Here is a 22,800-nt window from a genome sequence, read left to right as displayed (position 1 = left end):
TTAATGAAAGAAGATAAGAAGTGCTATGCTAGATCTTGTCTGCTCCTGCATTCTGTTCACACAGAGATCAGCCAATCTATGAGAGTATGAGCACAACTAAACCATTACTGTTCCCCCAATGTTACTAGTTCTCTAGCAATTCTTGAGCATCTTGCTTTGAAACTGAATTGAGCAACTTTGAAGGCTGTTAAAAAACAGCCACTAAATTTAATCTTAATTAAATGAAAATGACTTTTTAAAAGTTTAAAACTGGGGTTTTCACCATACATCACCACACATACTGACAATTGATGGTCTATAGAAGTGGTTTAAAAATTGCATGTTGTCCACTGTATGTTGCTTACTCAAAACAAGTTGATGAGGAAAGGGGAAGCAGGGAGAAATGGGCATATTTGATGTTTCTTCATGTAAAACATCAAGATCTATAGTGAAAACTGCCCAAATCTGACAAATCCCATCAGTTTACTGTTCCTGCAGGGGTCTCTGATTTAATTGTTCTGGTTTCAGAGACTCAGAGTCTGTTTTTGAAGGTATGGTTCGTTGTGTATATTTGTATTTGATAAAACTCTAACATTGTGAACTTGGGGACGCTTTGAAACAGTTCCCAGAAATGGCGCCTTCTGGAACCCGATTGGAATGCGATGGGAACGCGCGGCTGCGGCGTTCCCCCGTGCGGTAAAAGTTGCGTTCTGGGCCCCATCCGGTGCTCATCGCGTTCCGTGCGTGCCCCCGCTCGCCCCCGTTAGAACGCACTGGGGAACGTTTTAAACCCTGTGCGATAAAGTTCTGTGTTTAAAGCACATGTTAGAACATAAGCAAACTGAGTAAATATTGTGTGGTATTCTCAGTTGGCTATAACTAACGGGCGAAACAGACCACTTGCCTCATTGCGCCAGTGTCCGGGTGGCTTCAGAGTGCGGTGTATCGAAGTCACATGCTCTGAAGCTGCCTGGAAGCCGGCTTCACACCACCCAGCTGCCCACATGTTTATACCCCACATGCTGCCAGAGTGCCTTAAAGCTGGCTTCCAGCCATGGCAGGGAGGAAAAGCCAGCTTTTTGCCTGTGCAAAAAGGAGCGACTATTTGCTACTTCTTTTTCGGCTGGCAAAAAGGAAGATTGGGGCTGTGGCATGCAGTTGCTGCGGCCCCAATCCGGCTTCAGAAGGGGCAGCCTGTTTCATCCCTTCCACTGTTTATCAACCTCCATGAAGAGAGCATAATACAGTCGCCCCTCTGTTTTCATGGGGGATCTGTTCTGGACCCCCCCTGTGTGAAAATGAAAAATTGCCAATATTCAAACCCCATTGGCTTGAAAGACAGCACATGCCCAGGGGCACCCGCGGGCACACATCTCATTTTGTCCCCCTCTGTTTGCCACCCACAAATGGGTGAGGGATGCGAATTCCAAGTCCTCAAAAACGGAGGGTTGACTGTATTTGATCTAGCCTTCTCACCTGAGTTTCCCACTGCTGATTTACAACAGGAGTTGGGGAAAGTGCAGCCTGCAGGGCCACATCTAGGGAGCAGGGTTTTGTTTTTGTTTTTTGCTCCCAAATGCCTTCTAGGGGCATGGAGACATTTATGACACATTTTGAGGCCCCTTTTTAAAAAACAGGAAATAAAGGATAAGGGAATTCCAGTCACTCCCTAAGCCTCTGCTCAGTTTAAAATGCCCAGGAGAGGGCATTTGATGGTATTTTAAAATTTTCTTTATGGGAGGAAGTAGCTTTCCAAGGTGTCTGTGGGCAGCCATCCACAGTTATCATTTCTCAGTTTATAAGAATGGCACAGAAGGCCTTTGTGGGACCATTACCTGTAGTTTTCCATGTTCTAGAAACTGGCTGGCTCAATCTACTTTTAAAATTTTTGACAATTTATGTTTTTTGCATGTACAGAATTTTTAAAACCTGTATTATGGTTGGTGGCTAAATCTTTGGTTTGGCTGGTTTTAAACTGTATCTTTTTATAATAGGTTTGTCTAAAAATTAACTATGGTTTGATGATTTTATAGGTACCCCTTTTGTGCTTCCAGTTGTAAGCCAACCTGTCTTGCAACAATGCTAAGAAATGCAGTAAATGAATAAATAATTAAATAAACCATGCTGCCTAGTAATCTTTTTATTGTTTAAGTACCTGAGTCTGCAGTGAAGGGAAAGTTTGGATGTTTTCTAGCTATTGTCAAACAGAGCTTAGATTCTTTGAACTTTTAGACCAAGACTGAAAGATATATTTGGAACCCTCAGAATCAGTGGTTAACTAAACTAGCTAAAATAATCTTCATGATAAAGCATAGTGCCTAATTGTAACATTCCATTGCTACAAAATTTTAAAATAGCTTAAAATATTAAATGCAAAACCTGTGTTTACTGCAGATTAATTTCATTTGTTTTGGGCAAGATGAGGGAGGGGAATTAAACTAGTAAACGGAAGGCTATTTTCTTTCTGTTACTGCATTATAGTGATCAGTGTTTTCCATCTCTGCATCATTTATCCACTGCAACAAAACTGCTTTTAAAAGGTAAACTATGAGTTTTCAAGGTTTGTTCCTGTGAAATCTTTGCTGATGTTGTGCTGCCATTCTTGACACTGAATGCTATGAATTATGCTTCTCATTAACCTCCTTTGGAGAAAGAGATCTCAGAAACAAGCTGTTACCTACCCTGAAGGCTCTGAAACAACCCAGATGTTCAGTGTAGCTCTGGTTGTGCTATCTGGGGAGTTCTGGGAGTTGTACTACAAAAGTAATTTCTCCCAAGTTCTGCTTCTTTCCGTGTTAATGACTATAAAGCCCTCTGTATACATTTTTTAAACTAATGTAAGCCTGTCTATCCAGGTCACACTGGGCAGAAGATTCTATTCCAGTTTATATAATATTCAGTATATTGTTGTTGTATTTCCTGACCTCTTGAAAGCGGTTTATATGTCTAATTTTCAAAATACAGAATTTTAGCAAGCCTTCAATTTACTATATCCCATTTTCTTTCAAGTTTTCTACCTATGTCTACTTCAGTTTTTATGTTCAGATACACCATATCTTGTATATAACCCAATAAAATCCTCATTAAGATAAATGGTAACAGATAAGAAACTGTGTTGTTCATAATTTCAACCAGCATTATTAAATCTTTGTGCTATTCAAACTAAGACTTTTGGCAAGAGATGCAACATTTGAAATTAAATCTGTTTCCAGAAGGGCACCAGGCATCTTTAAGGACTAACAGATTTATTGTAGCCTTAGTTTTTCTGGGCTAAAACCACCTGCATCAGATGGTAGGCAATGTTAAGCACTGTCTGTGATAACCTCTTATTTTGATGACTTGATAAGATTGGTAATTATAAGGATAATAAATAATAAAAATTAAGAAGAATTACAATTAAGGTTATGGTGTGCCAAAAATTATCTTTACAGTCTCGATTCTATATACAATTGAAATTGTAAAGACAATTTTCAGATGCCTTACAGAATAAAACCTTTAAAATAAAAAGCAAACGTAGACATGTTCCTTTGGGTCACTGGGTGATATGTAATAAACATGACAAAGCATGTAGTGAAGTGGCCTCTAAGGACAGAGTGTCTATGGAACAAAAGTGCCAGAAATCTCAGACGAAACCTGGTTGGTTCTCTGATCTCTGGGTATAAAACACATACAGATTTCTTCTTAACTATGTGAGAGCTGGAAAGGTTGAAATACTGGTCTAGGGGAGGGAGGAAAACATACAGATTACCTGGGTAATAATCATTGACTGGTCTGACTATTTGAAGAAGACTGTAATATTTGATGTATTACTCACGTACTGAAAGAAGTTGCAGAGCCTAGCAAATCAGCTACGGGTGCATTCCTGCAGCTGATAAAACATGTAGGCATGTCTAGGCACTTCATTTAATAGTACAACCAATCTGATAAAATCACTAATATATACAAGGGGGATGGAGCAGACGTGATAGATACTGGGAGAACTTCTATAGTATTTGCCATTTCTGGTTTTAAAATTATATGACATATTTGAAGTAACCAATTATTGATGCTGGTACAAATCTTGTGGCTTTGTGTACTGTCAAAACTCTAAAATGTCATTATTTCTGCTGTTTTTAAATGGGAAAAATAATAATTCTACCTCAGTTTCTGCTAAGCTTAAAACAAATCTACTGGTAATTAATAGAGGAAGGAGACCCATAGAGCATGGAGATACTGGTTTTAACTTTAGCTGTGTGTTGTCTCTCTAGTAAAAACTCTACTTTGACCAAATATAAAGGGAAGTTATCCTGATTCATGGGTAGGTTTTACTGCCATTTTGGAGCAGCCCATGGCAATAGAAATGCTTCCATGCCATGATGCAGGTGGTACATGAATTTACATACAAATGCTGTTAATTTCAGTTCAGGGGGAGCTCCCTGGAGACATGTGCCAAATGATTATTTAACCTTTAGGAAGGGGCCTTTTTGTTAATGTTTACTCTTAACACTCAGGGTTGTGTTTAGTTTAAACATTGTACCTTGGATGGCTGCCCAGTAAAACATTTTCATACTATGGTAGGAAACTTGGAGAGGCTGTGTACAGTTTGTGGATAAACTAAAAGTTCTCACACATGAATGAGAAGACCATATAGGAGCTTATATTTAGCAAATATTCAGCATGAACAGAATCCTTTCAATACTTAGGGTCTTGCAGTTCTACAGTCTTTCCCTCTATATGCATCTTGTCATAAACTTTGTCCTGGTGCTTTCATCTCAGTATTGGAGTTAAACGTTCATTGTTAAAGGCTTAAGTGTCTTTTCATGTTACATATGATGATAATAAGCCATTATGACAATATGATCAAGTCCTCATACCATGATTTTTACCTTGTTGCTGCAGAAAGATGGGTGACATTAAGAAAAAATATTTTTAATGCCATCTAGTGAGTTTACTTTATTTTTTGTTCCTTGTTACATTTGATCTTTCCTCCAAGAAGCTCCATCAGTACCTTATTGTCATCTTGTGAAATAGGTTTTGCTAAGTGCTTCTGGCAAGCCTAAATGTACCCTTTGAGCTTGAATGAGTGGCGATATAAACTCTGGTCTTCCAAATCCTAGTCTAACACTACCCATGATATCATGCTGCTTCTTCATCACAATTTGTGACTGAAACAAAATTTTAATCTTCAACTGGCCACTTCATGCTAACAGAGAATAGCAGGTATATTGGTGTACCCCACATAAACCTGCAGTACATGTTGTTTAACATAGAGGGTAGATGCATTCATCTATATACTTATTTGCAAAAATGTGTTTCCCACTTTAACAAATAAAGTGTGCCCATGCCATATGTGGGTGCACTATACGAAGCTTTAAGCTTATGCTGAAGCAGTGCGACAAAAGAATGAATGGCGCACGTGTCCTGCCGCGCTGCAAGCACGAGCCACATTATATTTAATGGGGCTTGAGCATACATGTTTTTTGCATTATGCAGGGTGTGTATGTGTCTGGAACGGATCCCCCACATAAATAAGACTCCACTGTACTTACATACCACTCATTGTCCCTATTTATTTTACTATGTATGTGTGCTGAGGAGTGTTCCTCTGCTATCTAAATACACACATAGAGTTTAGTATATGTAACCCATGTCACAGGATACAAATGCAGATAAAATGTGATGACACCTTCTGATTTTCTGGTCTCAGCCTATAAGGTACATGACAGAACAAGCATACTCTCTTCTTCCTCCCTTCCCCTTTCTCCTCTTAACTTTCAACAGCTTTGTGTTTTGGTCAAAGGTTTCATCAGCTTTGTGCATTGGTGAATAAACACTTGGCTGTATGTGGAGAAGAAATTTGTTTTAATGGGCAACAATTCACACGCTGCCAAGTGATGTAAATGCCAAGACTTTTGAAAGTTAACTCTCTAGGTATAGAAAAGCTTGAATACTGAATTAATAATGCTTCCTCCCACCCCAGGAGCAGCTTGTATTAACAAATAATACTTCTAACGAGTCCTTACTTGTTCTTACATTTGCCCTGAAGTCTTCACAACCCTGTAATCTTAGGCAGGTATGAGACAAGCACATAAAAACACAGGATTTGTAAGGGCAGAAAGCCTGAAGGATTGTCCTGAGAAATAGTCTGTCTTCTAATGTACCTGTGCTGTGAGAACATTTAAGCCCCAATATACACCCATTTAATATGTACACACCCATAAACTGTATAGATCACTAGCTTGGATGTTGTCTACAAATAAAATGGGGTGTATGTATAGCTTTTCCAAATCAGTTCCACTTGATAATATTGCTAATGTTAGTTTATGTTGTAGCCACATACTGCTAGTGTCAGTGCTGCTGAATGACAGAACAAATACCCAACACATTGGATGTGATGGGTGCAGTTTGCATTTTCTGAAACTGCATGGAAGATATGTTCATGAAACAACTACCCTACTGTTGTAATTGTTGATGTGGAAAGGATACTGTGTTCTGCTATTTGCTTTTTCTGAGATGGCAGTGAGGATACTTTAGGTGGGATACAGACCACCCAAAAAGGGCAGTCTGCCGCCGCCTCCATTTCCGCCGGCGGGAAGCCTCAGCTGCCAAACAGCGAGGCTTCCCGGCAGCGGAAAAAGAACCTGCAAAAAGCAGGTTGTTTTTGCGTCGCACTTGCGACGCTCAAGTGCACAAATGGCACACTCGTGACGGCACAAGTGCGAAGGGACCTGCAGATGCTATGCGTCCGTCGCGTCAAAATGGCGATGCTCGTGTGTACAGGGCGCTGCCATTTTGACGCCCCGTCACGTGCTGGGGTGAGGCCAGTATGGATGGTGCGTCCTCAGCCAACCTCAGTCCCCTAGCACGTGACGGGGGCGGCGCAAAGGCCCATCTAAATCAGGCCTTAGTTAGCATGCAAATTCAGCTGTGTTCTCTTTGAGGAAAAAATCCAATTGGATCCAGAAGTCATTTTCATACTTGGAACTACTGTGGCATAACATTGTACTGACAATCAATACTGGTAAAACATATTTTGTACAGCCATATACCAAAATTGGGATAATGGAGCCACTCACCTCTCTGCTGAGTAGGATCTGAGGACCTAAAACAGTCAGTTTCTTTATATGTGGTGTCCTTTCCAACCTTCCATTTTTTGTCTCCAATGCATTATATGAAAAATAACACATTTACTACTGATAGATTCTGGACTATAGGATATTAACTATAGACAATTAACAATAAGAAGCTTTCAGGAAAGCAGAACATAAATCAAAGCGTGTAGTTCCTATGTGTGCAGTGAAGTTTTTATGTATTCAAGTACTTCTGCTCATTTACTGCCTTTCTTTCTATCTGATAAAACAGTAGTGCTTTACATATGCTTTTGTTGCCAAAGAAGATGTATATATTGTGGTGTTAGCAACTATTTAAATAAGCACTCATGGTACATTTTAAGAATAATAATGCTGGGTTTCAGGGTTGACAAAGGGTTAAGTTTCTAAATGTCACTTGACTCTGAAAAGCCCACTGTTCTTTATTCCCATTTAAGGATCCCTCAAGCTTGAATTGTAGTATATGTGCATTTTTTAGCCTTTATTAACAGAAAGAAACTGAACTTTGAACTACAATATTTTAATTGCTCCTCTTTTTTTCTTTTCTTTTCAGGTTGCATGCCTGGTTGGACTTGATGCTTGATTTGCATGACTCATAACAGTCTGTTTCTGGATTTGTCAGTGAGCAGGCATGGCCCACCGGGGAAATATTAATGGAAGTTCCACAGGTAATCTCTTGTCCTATCAGAAGAAATAACTCTCTTCCGAAAAGCAAAAATGTTCCTAATTGTTTCTAAAACAATTTTGAAATTAGTTCTTGGAATGCTTTATGTGTTGCGTTTTTCTTTTCTCCCTCCTGTTTTGGGAACAATACATTGAAACCTATTCCTGTCATGTGATTTTTCTTGTTAGGAATGTTGGTTGTGTCTATATGAGTCTTGCATGATAACTACTAGCTAATAATTTAGTACAGGTTGAGTATTCTTAATCAGACGTGCTTGGAACCAGAGGTGTTTCAGATTCCCCCCCCCCTCCAATTTTGAAATACCTGTATTTGCATATACAACCTCCTCTGAACAAATCTTGCCAAGAAAAACCCATTATAGTTTTGCCTTAGGGTTACCATAAGTTGGAAACAACTTGAAGGCACACAATAACAACAACAATAACAACAACAAGACATAAGGAGGCTGGATAGAGACTGAGGAGCTGTAAAATATTGGGAATCCATGCAAATACAGTACAGACATGTAGCTCAAAAAGCTTTGGATTTTGGAGTATTTTGGAATTCTGGAGAAGGGATTACTGAACCTGTATACACTTTGAATTCTTGAGGATAGCAAAGAGGCTTTAAATACAATAGAAATACAAAAAACAAAAGAGGTATCAATTTCTTAAAGAATTCCAGATGCAAGTCTTATGATACCATTATGAGTAGCCAGATTTTGTGGCATAGTGAAGTATGTAGTTTATATATTTTTTCATACAGGTCTTTCATAGTATACAAATGATATCCAGCAGATTGCCTTTATCCTCTGTAGTCCTGTGATTTTTTAACACATTTGCCTGATGGTGAAGCCTCGAAAACCTGTGTGATGAATTTTGTGCGCTTTGGTTGCCAATAAACATATCACTGTTTTGTGGAATGTGTTGAATTTTTATCCCCTCCTGTTACCCTCTTTGTACACATGAAAAAATAACGGAATAAATTTGTGTAACTTCCCTGAAGCAGCATGCACAGAGATCTTGTAGCACCCTTGATTGACATAGTCTGAGAACAACTTGTTGCCTTAAAGATTCCTTAAATAGAGTAGCCTGTCTGGATGATAAGATGGAGACACCAAGCTCAGTTTGTTTGTTTGAGCTTGTTTGAATGTACATTTTGCAATGAGAAAGGCTGAAAGAAAGGAGTAAATGTCCTTGAATATTTTTGTCAAAGTACTACAAATTGTGTGGATCTTGACTCCAAAAATGAACTTCTAGTGTTAAATTATATTCCTTTTAAAATGTCCAGTTTGATATCATTTATTCCAGATGAAAATCAAGAGAACATGGTTTTCTTTTTGAGATGATGGTCCAAAACACACTGCAGATAATCCAGTTTCAGACTGCTTTTACTGCCCTGGCTCAGTGTTTGGGAATTCTAGGAACTGTAGATTTGTGACAGATCTACCCTTCTCTGTCAGAGAGCTCTGGTGTTACCATAAACAACAATTCCAAGGAATCCCTAGCAATGAACCAGGGTAGTTAAGTGCTCTTGAACTGCATAATTTCTGCAGTGTGTTTTAGACCCCTATCATAAAGCACTATAGATACTATAAAGTCTATTGTACTTCTAGTCAGTTTGATACACATAACAGCATACATAACTGTAATAAACATAGCACAGTTAACAGCATAAAGTGGTGTGTGTGTGTGTGTGTGTGTGTGTGCTTGCTTAAAAGAAAGCTATATGATGATAGATTATTGGAAATAGTCCTTGGAAGATATTGCCGTAGGCCAAATGAACTTCTAGTATAAGTATTGTCCTACTTATCCTTTGGCAAGACCTTGTCTACTGACTTGTTTAGAACTGTGGTGATAGAGAAAAAAAATTACTTTATGTTTCATATACACCTTATACACATAGCCAGAAAGTAATTTAATTCACTGTTGTTAATGATTTTGTACATGAAACAAGGGCACGGTACATATGTGTCTCGTCACGTGATAGGGGTTCCCACACGCCCTGCAACCCTCACACGTGACGAGGGTGTAACAATGATGGCGTATACATGTCGCCGCCATTGTTACGTAAATGCCGTGTGGCATCCGCCTGGCACTGTGCAGCACTTACGTAACAAGTGCACCAGTGGCGCACTTGTTACTCCGCTGCCGTGGCTTCAAAAGAACCCACTTTTTGCAGGTTCTTTTTCCACCAGCAGGAAGCCTCACGGTTTGGTGGCTGAGGCTTCCCTCCAGCAGAAAAACAGGCACTGGCAGTCTGCCCTTTTTTTGGGCAGTCTGTACCGTGCCAAAATTAGATTACATTGAACCAAAACAAAGGTACCCATGAAAAATGTTTTGGGTTTCAGAGCATTTTGGATTTCGGAAATCTAGATGAGGGAGTCTCAACCTATGTTGCCTTGACTGGAACCATCTTCCATTTGGACTTCTTCTTCTCTCCTAGAATTGTTTCTTTGCAGGCATTCCACTTGGCCTTTATAGCAGTTATTAAACCCTATGAAGAACTGGTAACTGGATTTGCTGTTCTCTTTTTTTCCTTTTATATGCCATCTTTTAGATTGTAAGCCTATGATCTGGCTCTGTGTTGTATGTTTGTAAAGGAATGTTGTCCAACACTTAGAAAGCTTTGGGCTTAAATGGTTGGTAACAACCTAAGTTCACTTGCTGTAATGGGAGTGTTGCTGTGTATCAAGCTATCAGCTGATTGTGGTTATGAGAGAGGTAACTCTTGAGAAGGAAGCAAGGTTGTGGTACTGAGTGGCTTAGCTGAAAAGCTAAGAAGGAATTATGTGGATTTGAAGCTTGGTCTTTTGAGTCTGGAAGTCTGGCTAGCTAGCTTGATGAAATTCTGCACATAAAGCTAGGAAGTTCATGACATGTAGACTCAGTAACTGTTTTTTTTATAAGAGACAGACCTGCATAGTGCACAGCTACTCACATTTACTGTAGCAAGCATGTTTGCTGCAGCAAAATAGAGCCATTGCCTTGTTCCTCCAGCGCTCATACCTATGCTTTAGCAGCACTAACGACATGCACTCAAAGTTATGACATGCATGGATACTGCACAAATACTGAAAGTTAATCAGTACACAGTATTTCTGGCTTTAAGTTCTCCTAGACAGAAGAATAACATTTCTCTCAGGCCAATAGCCTTGTAGGTTGAGTCAAAGGCTTTCATGCCCGGCATCCATAGTTTTTTGTGGGATTTTCGGGCTATGTGGCCATGTTCTAGAAGAGTTTCTTCCTGATGTTTCGCTGGCGAAACATCAGGAAGAAACTCTTCTAGAACATAGCCAGAAAGCCACACAAAAAAGCCTTGTAGGTTGCTTGAACCCCTTTTGGGGCATATAAGGTCACTTCTAATATCCACTTTTTTTCAGAAGGTGCAACCTTGTTTCCAGTGTTTTTGTGTGCATTTATTTGACTAGGAGGCAGGTTTTGCATAACGCAAAATGTCAGGAATAAACTCTTCTAGAACATGGGCACATAGCCCGAAAAACCCACAAAAAACTATGGATGCTGGCCATGAAAGCTTGTGACTTCAGATTTTGCATAGTTGATGCATTAGTCCTCATATAGAACTAGTAATGAAGTGCAGGATGGTAGAATTGGCTGTTTTTCACGTGCGCCTCATTCATAGGTGAATAAAATATTTATCGATCTTTGCTCAGTATATGAGAGGAAACTGTCTGCAAAGCTCCATGATTTTATTATGTCCTTGAATCTCAAGTTCAGTCTTCTCTCTCTCTCTTCTCTCTCTCTCTCTCTCTCTCTCTCTCTCACACACACACACACATGATAGGAAGGATCACTAGGTCAAACTTATTTCCTTAACATGGTTAAAAAGCTTTGATTAAATATTTTCCAATGATATATTTAAGCCTTTCTTCTTGCCTCTTCAAAAATAAGTGCAGTGTTTTAGCCTGAAGTTGGTAATTACAAATGAACTTTATTCATTACAGTTTTAGACTGCCCAATAACTGAGCTGTATACAGGCAAATGGAAAACATTTTAAAAAACATAATAAAAGGATTGCAGTGAAATAGTGTAACCTATGATTCTATGATTATTATTTTGCATGTTACCTTTGATTGGTTCATATACTACAGGCAAATATATTGTTCAAATAGTGAATAATTGCTAATATTGCTAACAGTTGCGCCAGTGTTGCATTAATATTTCTCATAGCAGTCATGTCATCCCCAATGCTGTTTCTCAAATGTGGGTGTTTGGGGTGTATTGGTAAACACAATTGCTGCTAGAAATCTTTCTTTACCCTGATGATGCATACTACAGCAAGATGCAAACCTGTCATGAGCTAAGGCGTTGTTTAGAGTTAGGGCTTCAACCACACCTGTTTCATCTAGGGTGTTTTTTTTTTAACTTATTCATTTAAGCAAATTATTTTAGCATTATTAGCTAGCATTTTTTCCTCTGGGAACCTGTACCTTGCTATAGGCAGGTGCATTATAATTAAGAAGCTAAGTGGTGCATCCACTTTAAAAAGTGTCCAAATGAAATATTTAACAGTGTACTGTTCCTTAGGGATTGTTGGTACTTGTTTTATTTTATACACCCTTGAGCCGTTAGTCGCAGTGTGTTACACTTGTTTATTTATGTGCGGTGTTAGTTTAAATCATGAGCATTTCATAATAGTGTTGGATTCCCAGGCACGTCTGGTATTGTTACTCTGCTGCACTGGATGAGGGAGTCTGGTCTTGTTACAAGCAACAATTGGGCGTTGAGTGAGCATTGAAACAGGTTTCTTAATTGCTCTGTGTTCAAGGAGTGCAAAATCAAACTAGGGAGGCAGAGATTCCCGACCAACAGCAAAGCACCCTCAAAACAAATTGGTAAGAAGAAAAGAACCAATGTACAGTATGTTTGCTTACAGACCTTGTTGTTGGAATATATGTAGATCTGAAACATTTTTGTAAGTCACTTGAACTGTATAGATTGGGTAATATATTTATGGCAAAGAATGCTGAGTTTTCAGTTATGTGTTTGGGAATGGCTTTCCATGTTACTTTTGTGTATTTTTCTGAAATGTTCTAATGGAAAACATACTGATTAGAATCTTCAGACATACTGCTAAGAGCTGGGGCGAGGGGGAGAGTGATTTGATGTGAGAGTTCTCCTGTGTGTTTTACCTGGGTGAGCATATAAGATAATGGTGTGGGGAAGGTGGGGCTCCCTGTGGTTCAGAGTTGGTGTTGAAATCTGTAATTTTGTTTGTCAAGTAAGCTGAAAGGCTATTTATACAACCAGCTGTGTGATACCTGTCTGTGCTTTCATGTATGTCAAGTGAATGCATTTGAAAAAGCTTTTGCACCTAGTTCAGCTTTGTAGCTGAGCTGTAGAAAAGTTTAAGTAATCTGCCTGTAGATTTTAACGTTTGGTTAACATTCATTTTTTAATGTAAAGTAATTTTTAAGTTACTTTTTAAAACCAGTTTTCTCTCTATCACATATAATAGACTTTGAAATGGGCAATTGCAGGGTGCATCTACACTGTAGAAATACAGCAGTTTGACAGCACTTTAACTGCCCTGGCTCCATCTTAGAGAATCCTGGGATTTGTAGTTTTGTGAGATGGCCTTTCAGAGAAGGCAAAAGACCTTGTAAAACTATAAATCCCATGATTCCATACAAAGGACAATAATAATAACTTTATTACGGCCAATTGGCCAGCATACAAAGGAGCTACAGCACTTAAAGTGGTGACAGCTGTATTATTTTTGCAGTGTAGATGCACCCACAGTCAGCTTAAACGTTAATGATTTCCTGTAAGGATTGGGGGTGGAGGAAAATCCAAATGGACTTACTTTCTTTCTCCCCGTTTGTCTATTTAAGGCATAAGCATGAAGTACTGGATATTGGTGTGTTTTTCCCATGCAAATATTTTTATTTTCTTAGAAAGTTAATATCAGTGTTACAAGGATTGTTTGACCTTGTGTCCTATCAAACTTTCCTCCCTTTTTATACAAATTGCTTCCCAGAATGCCAGCTCTCTCCTCCATTAATACAAATCCAAGCTCTGTTGTTTATCAGTTTGCCTGGCTCCATCTTATGTTACACACAGGGCCTGTGCTTTTGTTAGGCAAGTTGAAACAACTCAGGAGACACTAGAGATGCGGTGGCATTGCTAGGGGGTGCAGGGAGTGAGGCCTGCACAGGTTGATGTCCCAGAAGAGGGCTGTCACCCAGTTGGGCCTTTGTCCTGCTGTCTCCTTACTGGCTTCACTAGAGAGGCCTGTGCATGCCTCTCTTGGCTTTGCCACAGCAATGGTTGCCTCACAAGGATACCTCTGCCACTGATATGAAGGAGAGGCCCAGAATACCCGCCCCCCCAAAAAAACCAGCCTTCCCTCATACCAGGTGACACCAGTGGTGAAGACACTACTGTGGGGATGATAGTAGTCATTTTTGGTAGTCATTTGATGGTAGTAATCTTTTCTGTTACCGAGCTGTGTACAGTGCACAGTCCCCCCTGCCCAGCTAATCTAACCAGCTAACCTACTACTTTTAGGTGTGATACAGACCAATTAAGGTGCTTAGGCTTTATTTCAGAGGAAGGAGCTGGCAAAACCACTTCTGAGCATTCCTTGCCTTAAAAAACCTATGAAATTAATGAAGTTGCCATAAGTTGACAGTCAACCTGAAGGCGTGTGCGCGCACACACACACACACACACACAGAGAGAGAGAGAGAGAGAGTAGTAACCTGTCACCAATGCTAAAAGTAAGATTGGATTACTAGTCTAGTCACTTTGAGCATAAGGTATGGAAGATGGGTGCAATCTTGTCCTTCACTTCAGCAGCAACTTGTTGTGTATGGTTCTGAGTTACATGTCAGACTGAGCTAAGATAATGGTGAAAGAAAGAAAATTCTTTTTAGATGAAGATATGTTTTAAGACTCATTCTCCCTCACCCCACTTATAATCTGAAGTGGTACAGTTGAGAATTCTGCCATCTTGTTTGGCATAAGGAATGAATTCTGCATAAAAAAAAACCTTTGCTGACCAAGTGATCTCTAGACGTTTGGATTATAACTCTCACCATCTCCCTGCTCAGAAGTTAATGAAACTTTGTAGCCTAAAACAACTAAGGGGTGCTGCATGGTTTGGGTATGCTAGCTTTCTTGAGGGAAATCTAAAGGCAATTTGGAAACAGGAAGGCCTGGTCCTTACCATCTTTTCCTGTTAGTATTAATACTTCTCTGTTCTGCTCCTGCCCTCTAAGAGCAAATATGTGAGATGAGAGAAAAAGTTGTGTGTCAATGTAATACCTTGATTGGGGTATTCAAAAAGGCAAAGAAACATATAAACCTGATCTTGAGATCTCTTTTTCAGGCAAGATGTTACAGTTTTCCTATGGGTTAGTCCAGGTAAAATTTATCTACTGAAGCCTCATTTGAATGTTTCCATACCACTCCTCCCTCATTGCATCTCAGGACATTCTGCAGACATTGTTTAATGACTTCAGTGTCAAATCAGTTCATTTTCCCCAAAGCTTTTTGTAACATCTTGTCTAATGAGATCTTGAAATATTGCACATGATCACAATGATGGTGGTGCTGGTGATGATGATCATGATCATGATCCCTTTCAATTGGCTAATAAAGGTAATACACCAGAGTAGAAAATGCTAACATGGAGAAAATAGTTTGGAATATAGCTATGGAGTGACAGGATTCTGTGATTCATTGGCAACTTTTATATTCCTGAGAGAAGTCTGTGTTGTGTGTGCACATGATGCCAAATCACTGGATTTTAGTTTTTAGTGTTCATCTGTCTTGATGCTTCAAACTCAGCTTTCAAAACTATGGAATCTTTCTTCATAGACCACTTTATAATCTAATCCTAACTTTTTGACTCACCAAGCCTGGGAGGTTTGATTCAGAAGGGAAATTAAAAATGTTTTAAAATACACAGTCCCATTTCCATCCAGAGGTTAACTGAGAAATGGAGGAAGCTCTAGATTCTTGGAGGGAGGATTTGCAGATACTTAAAGTAAATGAAGGCCATCTCCAGTCCAACTTCTATAACACAGTGCTGCAAAGGACTGTTGATCTGTGAAATAGAGAACATGCTAAATATACTTCACTCAAATTATAAGACTGGTTTATGGAAGGTTACCACTTCCTTTATACATTATATTTTCAGCTTTTCCTGTATTTGCTAGCATTTGTAAAAGAGATCTCTTGACACAATATTGTGTATTGAATTATTTCTGTAGGCTAGAATGAGTACTCAGGGAATACTCACTTTGACTCCCAGGGTGGAGATGAACTGGTTGTAATTCTGCAACATGGTAGGATGAGAACTGCTAGTGCAAGCAGTTAATGCAATAGAATATTGATTTTATGATGCCTCTGGAAATAATATGATCTTATATTTTCTACTGGAATTACTTGAGTCTGAGCCTTCCAGATTCTGTGGTCCAGTGGTGTCATGGGTGTGGTGGTGTGCACTGCACTGGGTGACACTCCAGAAGGGTGGTGAAAGCTGAAAGGAACAGGAGATAGATTGTGGCTAAGCTAATGTGACTATTTACTGTCTCCGCAGCTTGCTTTATGAAGTTCCTGGGTAGATAGAATATATAATCAAGCTCCTCCCTGTATAGAAAATACTGTTTCCTTTCACAGTAAAGTGTCCACTTTTACTGGCAGGGGATATGTTTCAAAAACTTCTTGGTGGGTGTATAAAACTATAGATAGTATTGAATCCTGTACTAGTAATCAGAGACATAGCGGCGTTATTGTGCAATATCAGTAATTACTATACTAGGAATTACTATAATAATAAATGTTTTCAGACCATGATTGACTGCAGGTAGCTGAAACCATGGAAAGCGAAATCGCCGATAAGGATAGACTGCTGTAATGCAAATAAGTGCTGTTCTTATGTTGTGTGTGTGTGTGTGTGTGTGTGTGTGTGGGAGAGAGAGAGAGAGAGAGAGAGAGAGAGAGAGAGAGAGAGATGGAGGCTTTATTTGGTCACCTGAGTCTGTGTCTCACTTATGGCAGGGGACTAGGTGAGTAGATTCCCAAGCAATGTCCAATGCAAATTCATCTACCATTTAGAGACTAGGCTAAGTCATTATTTTCTTTTTTATTAAACTTATTTTAATTTTAAAATACATCATAGATTTGCTGTTACTGATTATCATCTGAGGCATGTTGCAGTTCATGTGGCTGTAAAAACAAAACAAAGAAATCTAAACCTCATTGTTGTCTTTTGATACATGTGACAAATCATGGGTAGGGCAACACTACACATAACTTCTAGAATAACTGTAGTGTGGTCACTACTTCATGTGGTTTGAAGATTATTTTCCTTAGTGATGGACCTAGGTGAATACTATATATACATCTCACTGATTTAAATCTGGTCAGAGTAAGCCCACCAGGGGTTAGCTAGAAGGCCTTGGAGGTAGAGAAGAACTGTTGGCCCTCATCCCCTTCCTCACCACCACTCCCTTCTCCTTCTGTGTCGTGTCTTTCTAGATTGTAAGCCCGAGGGCAGGATTGTATGTACAGCGTCCAAATAAAAAGATTGTATGTACAGAGCTGTGTAAATTTACAGCGCTTTATAAATAAAGATTAATAATAATAATAATAATAATAATAATAATAATAAGAAGTACATATTAAGGAACAAATGTAGTTCAGAGGCCACTAGGTAGTTCTATTCTTTCATTTCCCTTCTTTTGCCAGTTTAGCAGGAGAGGGACTCATGTAGTGCTGGATTTACAGGAAATTCCACTTCTGCTCTTCTCATGACTCTTCATCATTGACCTCTTGCCCTTCTGGTAGATTATCTTAACGTTTCTTGAATCAGCCCAAAATGCATTGTGTATACTGTCTGTTGTGGGGTGCATCATCTACTTCTGAGCAGGAATGAAATTCCTTTAGAATATCCCAAAGCTTGAAAGAACTAGTTTTTGGAACAAAAATTCTCAGTGGCCTTACAGACTTGAGGATTTGGGTTCAAAAAGTTAACTTTTCCAAGCACTAGGATATGTGGGAAAGAATCTGGAAACATGTGAAGAGAGTTGCTGACTGTCACATGCTTCAGCATGAGTATCCTGCAGGAATTCCTTTTTTTCATGCCACCTTCAGTAGAGAGCCAGTGTGGTAGTGTTTTGAGAATTGGACTAGGGCTCAGGGAGACTAGGATTCAAATCCCCTCTTAGCCATGGAAACCACTGGATGACCTTAGGCAAGACCCTGCTCTCAGCTTTAAAGGCAGTGGCAAACCTCCTTCTCCTTCTTGAGAAGAAAACCCCATTATAGGGTTGCCATAAGTCATAGTTCACTTGAAGGCACATAACAACAAAAGCACCTTCAAGTTCCTATGTCAATAAACTGTTCTGATTGTAATAACCCTTAATATCACTGTTCTGTGAGTCCTGGTGGGAGCTCAGGTATCTTATATTTATTGTAATAGAGATATTGAAAGATCAGCTCTGTTAGGGTGGAAAGTACTGTATCATTTAAGTTTATCCTTTCCCCTTTTGTTATGTTTTTTCAGTATTTTAATGTTTGCTCTGCTTCTGTGAGGCAGCTTAAAAATGAATCTCAAGATGAAGTTAGCCAAAGATTTGAATACCGCCCTGCCTTATCTTCAGAAGACAAGAATATGACTAGGGCCATTTCGGAGTATGTTGTAACTTTTATTTGTTGTCTTTCTTACCCCATTTTAGCAGAGGACATGGCAGATATTACACAGTTAATTGCTGTATCTGAAGTTGTCCACAGGAAGGGAACAAAGCTTGATCTCTGCACCTTTTGGGTGCAATAAGGACAAACCCATTGCCCTATGATGTGTAGAGTGCATATGATCCATCTCCCACTCTTTTGTGGCCTCACCTTGCTTTGCCACTTGAACAAATTACTCCTACTCTTGCTTCCTGACAGCTGCTTTAAGGTTTCTCATATCAAGTAGCTTATCTCATGGAATTCTCCTTGCCTAGCATCTATCTCCAACTACCTACCTTGCTGCTCTTCTCCCACTTCCCAGGCAGTCTTAGGATTCCTGGGCTCTTGATTTCTGGAAGGTCATCAGTATCTGGCTCTCCTGATGATTAGCAGATGTTTTGTGGGAGGGGAAGACTGAGCATGGGAATCAGTTGCCCATTATTAAATTTTCTCATATGCATTTTGCATATTAAGTGGAATTACTTGGCAGCTATTCTTGCAGGGAATAAATTCAGGAATAACCTGCTTTCCTGTTTTTAAAGATACAGTGTTCCTGTGAGATCATGGTTATATGTTTTGTGAACTGCAAAGCCAGCTTATTCTAGAAACTCTTAAAAGCTAGCTAACAAGCATATTTACAAGGATATATCCTTTAGTTTTGTGAAGCAAATGAGTGTTTCCAAAGTCCAACATTTTCTGCTTTGGAAATCTAGTATGATCCCTTTCCACTAAAACCTCAGGGCCCACCAATTAATCATCTGTCTATATACACTGAACCCTGTGTTTACTTCAAGCAGATTGGGTTCTACATCCCTAAAGAGCTCTTCTCTATCCTTGTTTTTGTTTTTATTGTAAATAGTAGGTAGCTGTGTTTACTTGGCTCGACAGGAAGGCAGAAACAAGTAATCTGTATCAATAGGCTTCAGTTTCCATATGGCCAAGTCATTTATCTGGAAAAGAAATACTATAGGGATAACCCTCTTAACCCTTTTAAAGTTCATTATAAAATAGAGACAAATGTCCCAAGGAAAACATAAGCGATCATCTTCCATTCAGTTGCTAGTACAGAAAATGCTATGGTCACTCCATTTGATGAAAGAAGGAAAATATAATACAAGGAAAAGTTTCCAGAATTCCCCAGTCATTATGACCATGCTGGCTGAGGGATGTGGTTAGCTACAGTCTAATAAAATAACCTTTCCAAGTTCTTTCTGTAAGTGGTTGTCTATTATTTAGAAACTTTAGTGTACATGACCTTTTCTTCTTCAGTAGTTGCCCCCCAAAGCTGTGGAATTCCCTCCTTCAGGAAACACACTTTAGCCATTGCATCTATCTATCTGTGGAAGCAGCCCAAAGTGTTCTTGTTCCACCAACAGCTTTAAACTGAGATTGTGTTTTGTTGTTCTGGTGTTCAGTGTTGAGGTTGGACTGTGGGCAGCAATTCAGAAAGACTCAGCAGCTATGAACTAGGAACACCAAACACCAGTTGGGATTAGAGGGCAAGCAAGAAGGTGAGCACAAGTCATGGCAAGTACTGAACCGAAGAGCAGTACCAGAAACATAAGGCATGGTGGAACTCAGATAAAACTTGTTGCTCAAGTAAAACTGCAACAAGGAGCACTTATTGTAGCTTTACTCTACTCATTCTAGTAGAGTAGGATGCATCCTGCTGGACTAAGACCTGATTGAGAGTGTTCCTTGCTAAAAAGTTTGACTTGCAATTTACAACCCAGTTATACTATGTAGCTGCAGTCCCTTGTATTTATGTCCACTCCATTACCTTTTCAGGCTTATTTGATATGGAAAAGGGAGATGACTTTCTTGGTGGTTGTTTCCAGATTTTGCTTTCCTTCTGTCAGCAAGTGAAAACGTCATTATTCCAGCAGACTTTTAGAAATTGTGACGGGTTACAAACTGCCAAAAATTACGTATTGAATATGTATTAGGGTTAGGAAGGGGCGGTGCTTCCGCACCCCCCTAACCCTAATACATATTCAATACGTACCATATGGCGGCGGCCGTTCCACACGGCCGCCGCCATATTGACGTAACGGACGCTCTGCGTCCGCACGTGGCGCACCGGAAGTGACACCGCGAGTGCGCCCTTTGGCACTTGCGGCGCCTCTTCCGGGGCCCGAGAAGGAGTGCGATTTCCGCACTCCTTCTCTGCAGCATCTGGGAGTCGCGCTGTTTAAAGGCTGCGGCTCCCGGATGCTGCAAGCAGCGGCGGAGCCAGACCGTCGCTTTTCGGCGGTCTATAACCCTCCTGAGTTTCATGGGTTTTTAGTGCTGTGCTGTTGTGTTGGTTTGTCTATAGACTTTTAATAAACGTAGGGCCAAAACAGATGGCCTAGTAAAGCTGGCTTCTAGCTGGCTTGGGGGAGTGGCATTTAGACACCACTTGCCCTGGAACTGGTGAAAAACTGGCTCCAATAGATTTTTTCCACTCCTATTTGGGGCGGAAGCTGGCTGGATTGGGGCGGCGTGCAGTTTCTCGGAGATGGCTTGAAGCCACCCCTTCAGGGCTGTCTGTTTCAGCCTGTAAACAGTTTTAACTTCACAAATTGTTTAATTCTTTTTAAAATAACCTTTATATTTATAGTTTTTCTTGATTTTTTTTTTTTTTTTTTTTTTGGTTACAGTTGGCCATCCTTATCCATGGTCTTTTTTATCCACAGATTTAAGCATCTATGGCTTGAAAATATTTTTAACAAATAAATAAATTCCAAATAAAAATTAATAAATAATAAATAATAAATAAAATTTTTATTTATATACCGCCCTTCCAACAGATCAGGGCGGTTAACAACACATTAAAACAATACAATAAAAGCATCAGTACAATACAAATTCAATAAAAAACAGAAAAGCCCAGAGTTAGCCAATCCCCTTGCCAGTGAAGAGGAGGGAGGCCCGTTGGACTTTAATCGGGGAATGCAACACTAAAAAGGAAGGTCTTTAACTCCCTCCTGAATTGGGCCAGGGAGGTGGCCGAGCGGAGCTCTATGGGCATCGTATTCCAAAGGGCCGGGGCGGCGATGGAAAATGTCTTCCTAGTGGTGGAGACAAGCCTAGCCCCGGGGGCCCTACAAATAGCAAACTTTGATTTTGCAATTTTATATAGGGGACACCATTTTGCTCTGCCATTGTATTTAATGGGACTTGGGCATCCACAGATTTTGTTATCCAAGGGGGATCCTTGAACCAAACCCTAGCAGATAACAAGGGCCCACTGTATTTTAATACGTTATATGTTCCATTATTGGTAATAAGGAGGGAAACAACAACAAAAATTCATAAATGGGCTGCAATTATGTATTTGGCCACACAGGGCAGGGGCCAGCAGTTCCAGACAGTCATATCCAGTTAAGTTTTTATTGGTCTTACTCTAGATTTGAGATTACATTTTAAGTGTGTTGTTCTTGTATTGTAAGCTGTAAAGTGCTCCAAAAACAGACAAAAAGTAGAGTAAGTAAATATCTTGACATGGCTTCTCAGAATGTGGTGTGTGTGAGAGAGGGGGGGGGTATGTGTGAACATGGCACACAGTCTCCTCCATCTACTACAGTTCTATGCAGTGCCATGGTATCTGCTGGTGTTTGGTTCTAGGACCCCCTATGGATACTAAAATCTGTGGATGCTTAAGTCAAATTATATAAAACGGCATAGTGAAATGGTATCCCTTATATATGAAATAGCTAAATCAAGCTTTGATTTTTGGTCTCTCTCTCTCTCTCTCTCTTAACCCCTTAAAGCTGTAGATGGTTGAATCCGTGGATAAAGAATTCATGGATATGGAGAGCCAACTGTACTTGACCAATGTCTGTGTTAATTCCTTTGTTCCATTAACTCCCAAGATCTTGCTATTACGTATAAATAAATTCACCTAATAAATCCTATCCATGTACATTTTGATATTTGTAGCCTGATTACTCTCAGGAAAAAGACAGAACTATTGGCCCGTTACAAACGGGCCTTAAAGTACGCAACGAGCGCGTACTAGGGTTAGAAAGGGGCGTCCTTTCCGGACGCCTCTAACCCTAGTATGCGCTCTGCGCGTAGAAAATGATGGCAGCCATTCCACATGGCCACCGCCATCACTACGTCACGACCACGCCACCTCCAAACGAGGCGGCGCAGTTGTGATGTATTGGGGCCATCCCCGGGCACCTAGTGCACCCTTTCCAAGGCCCCGGAAGGAGCTCCGTTTCGGAGCTCCTTCCTGGCTTTGCGTCATTGGGTGAAGCTTTCAGACGGCTGTGCCCAGCGATGCAGAGGAGAAAGGGGCCAAGCGGTCCCTTTCTCCTCCTCCCTGCCGTCGCGGGGTGTCCTTGGGGCTTGGAGCCCCAAGGACACCCCTTTCCAG

The 22,800-nt window shown here is 40.0% G+C and overlaps 1 protein-coding gene across 1 annotated transcript in view; it reads left to right on the top strand.

Moving 5' to 3' along the window:
- The window catches only part of KANK1 (KN motif and ankyrin repeat domains 1), a 71,924-nt gene that overhangs the window by 3,309 nt on the left and 45,815 nt on the right, over positions 1-22,800 (top strand). Inside the window, exon 2 of the mRNA XM_089490260.1 lies at positions 7,621-7,735. Within this exon, the coding sequence (XP_089346386.1) occupies positions 7,699-7,735 (37 nt within the window). The 5' untranslated portion in view covers positions 7,621-7,698. The remainder of the gene's footprint in view (positions 1-7,620; positions 7,736-22,800) is intronic.

The sequence above is a fragment of the Sceloporus occidentalis genome, unplaced genomic scaffold, assembly GCF_023333645.1.
Source record: "Sceloporus occidentalis isolate IW3139 unplaced genomic scaffold, rSceOcc1.0.p SCAF_1, whole genome shotgun sequence".
Classification (NCBI taxonomy): domain Eukaryota; kingdom Metazoa; phylum Chordata; class Lepidosauria; order Squamata; family Phrynosomatidae; genus Sceloporus; species Sceloporus occidentalis.
The sequence above is the reverse complement of the archived record's forward strand: the minus strand, read 5'-3'. Positions and strand labels throughout refer to the sequence as shown.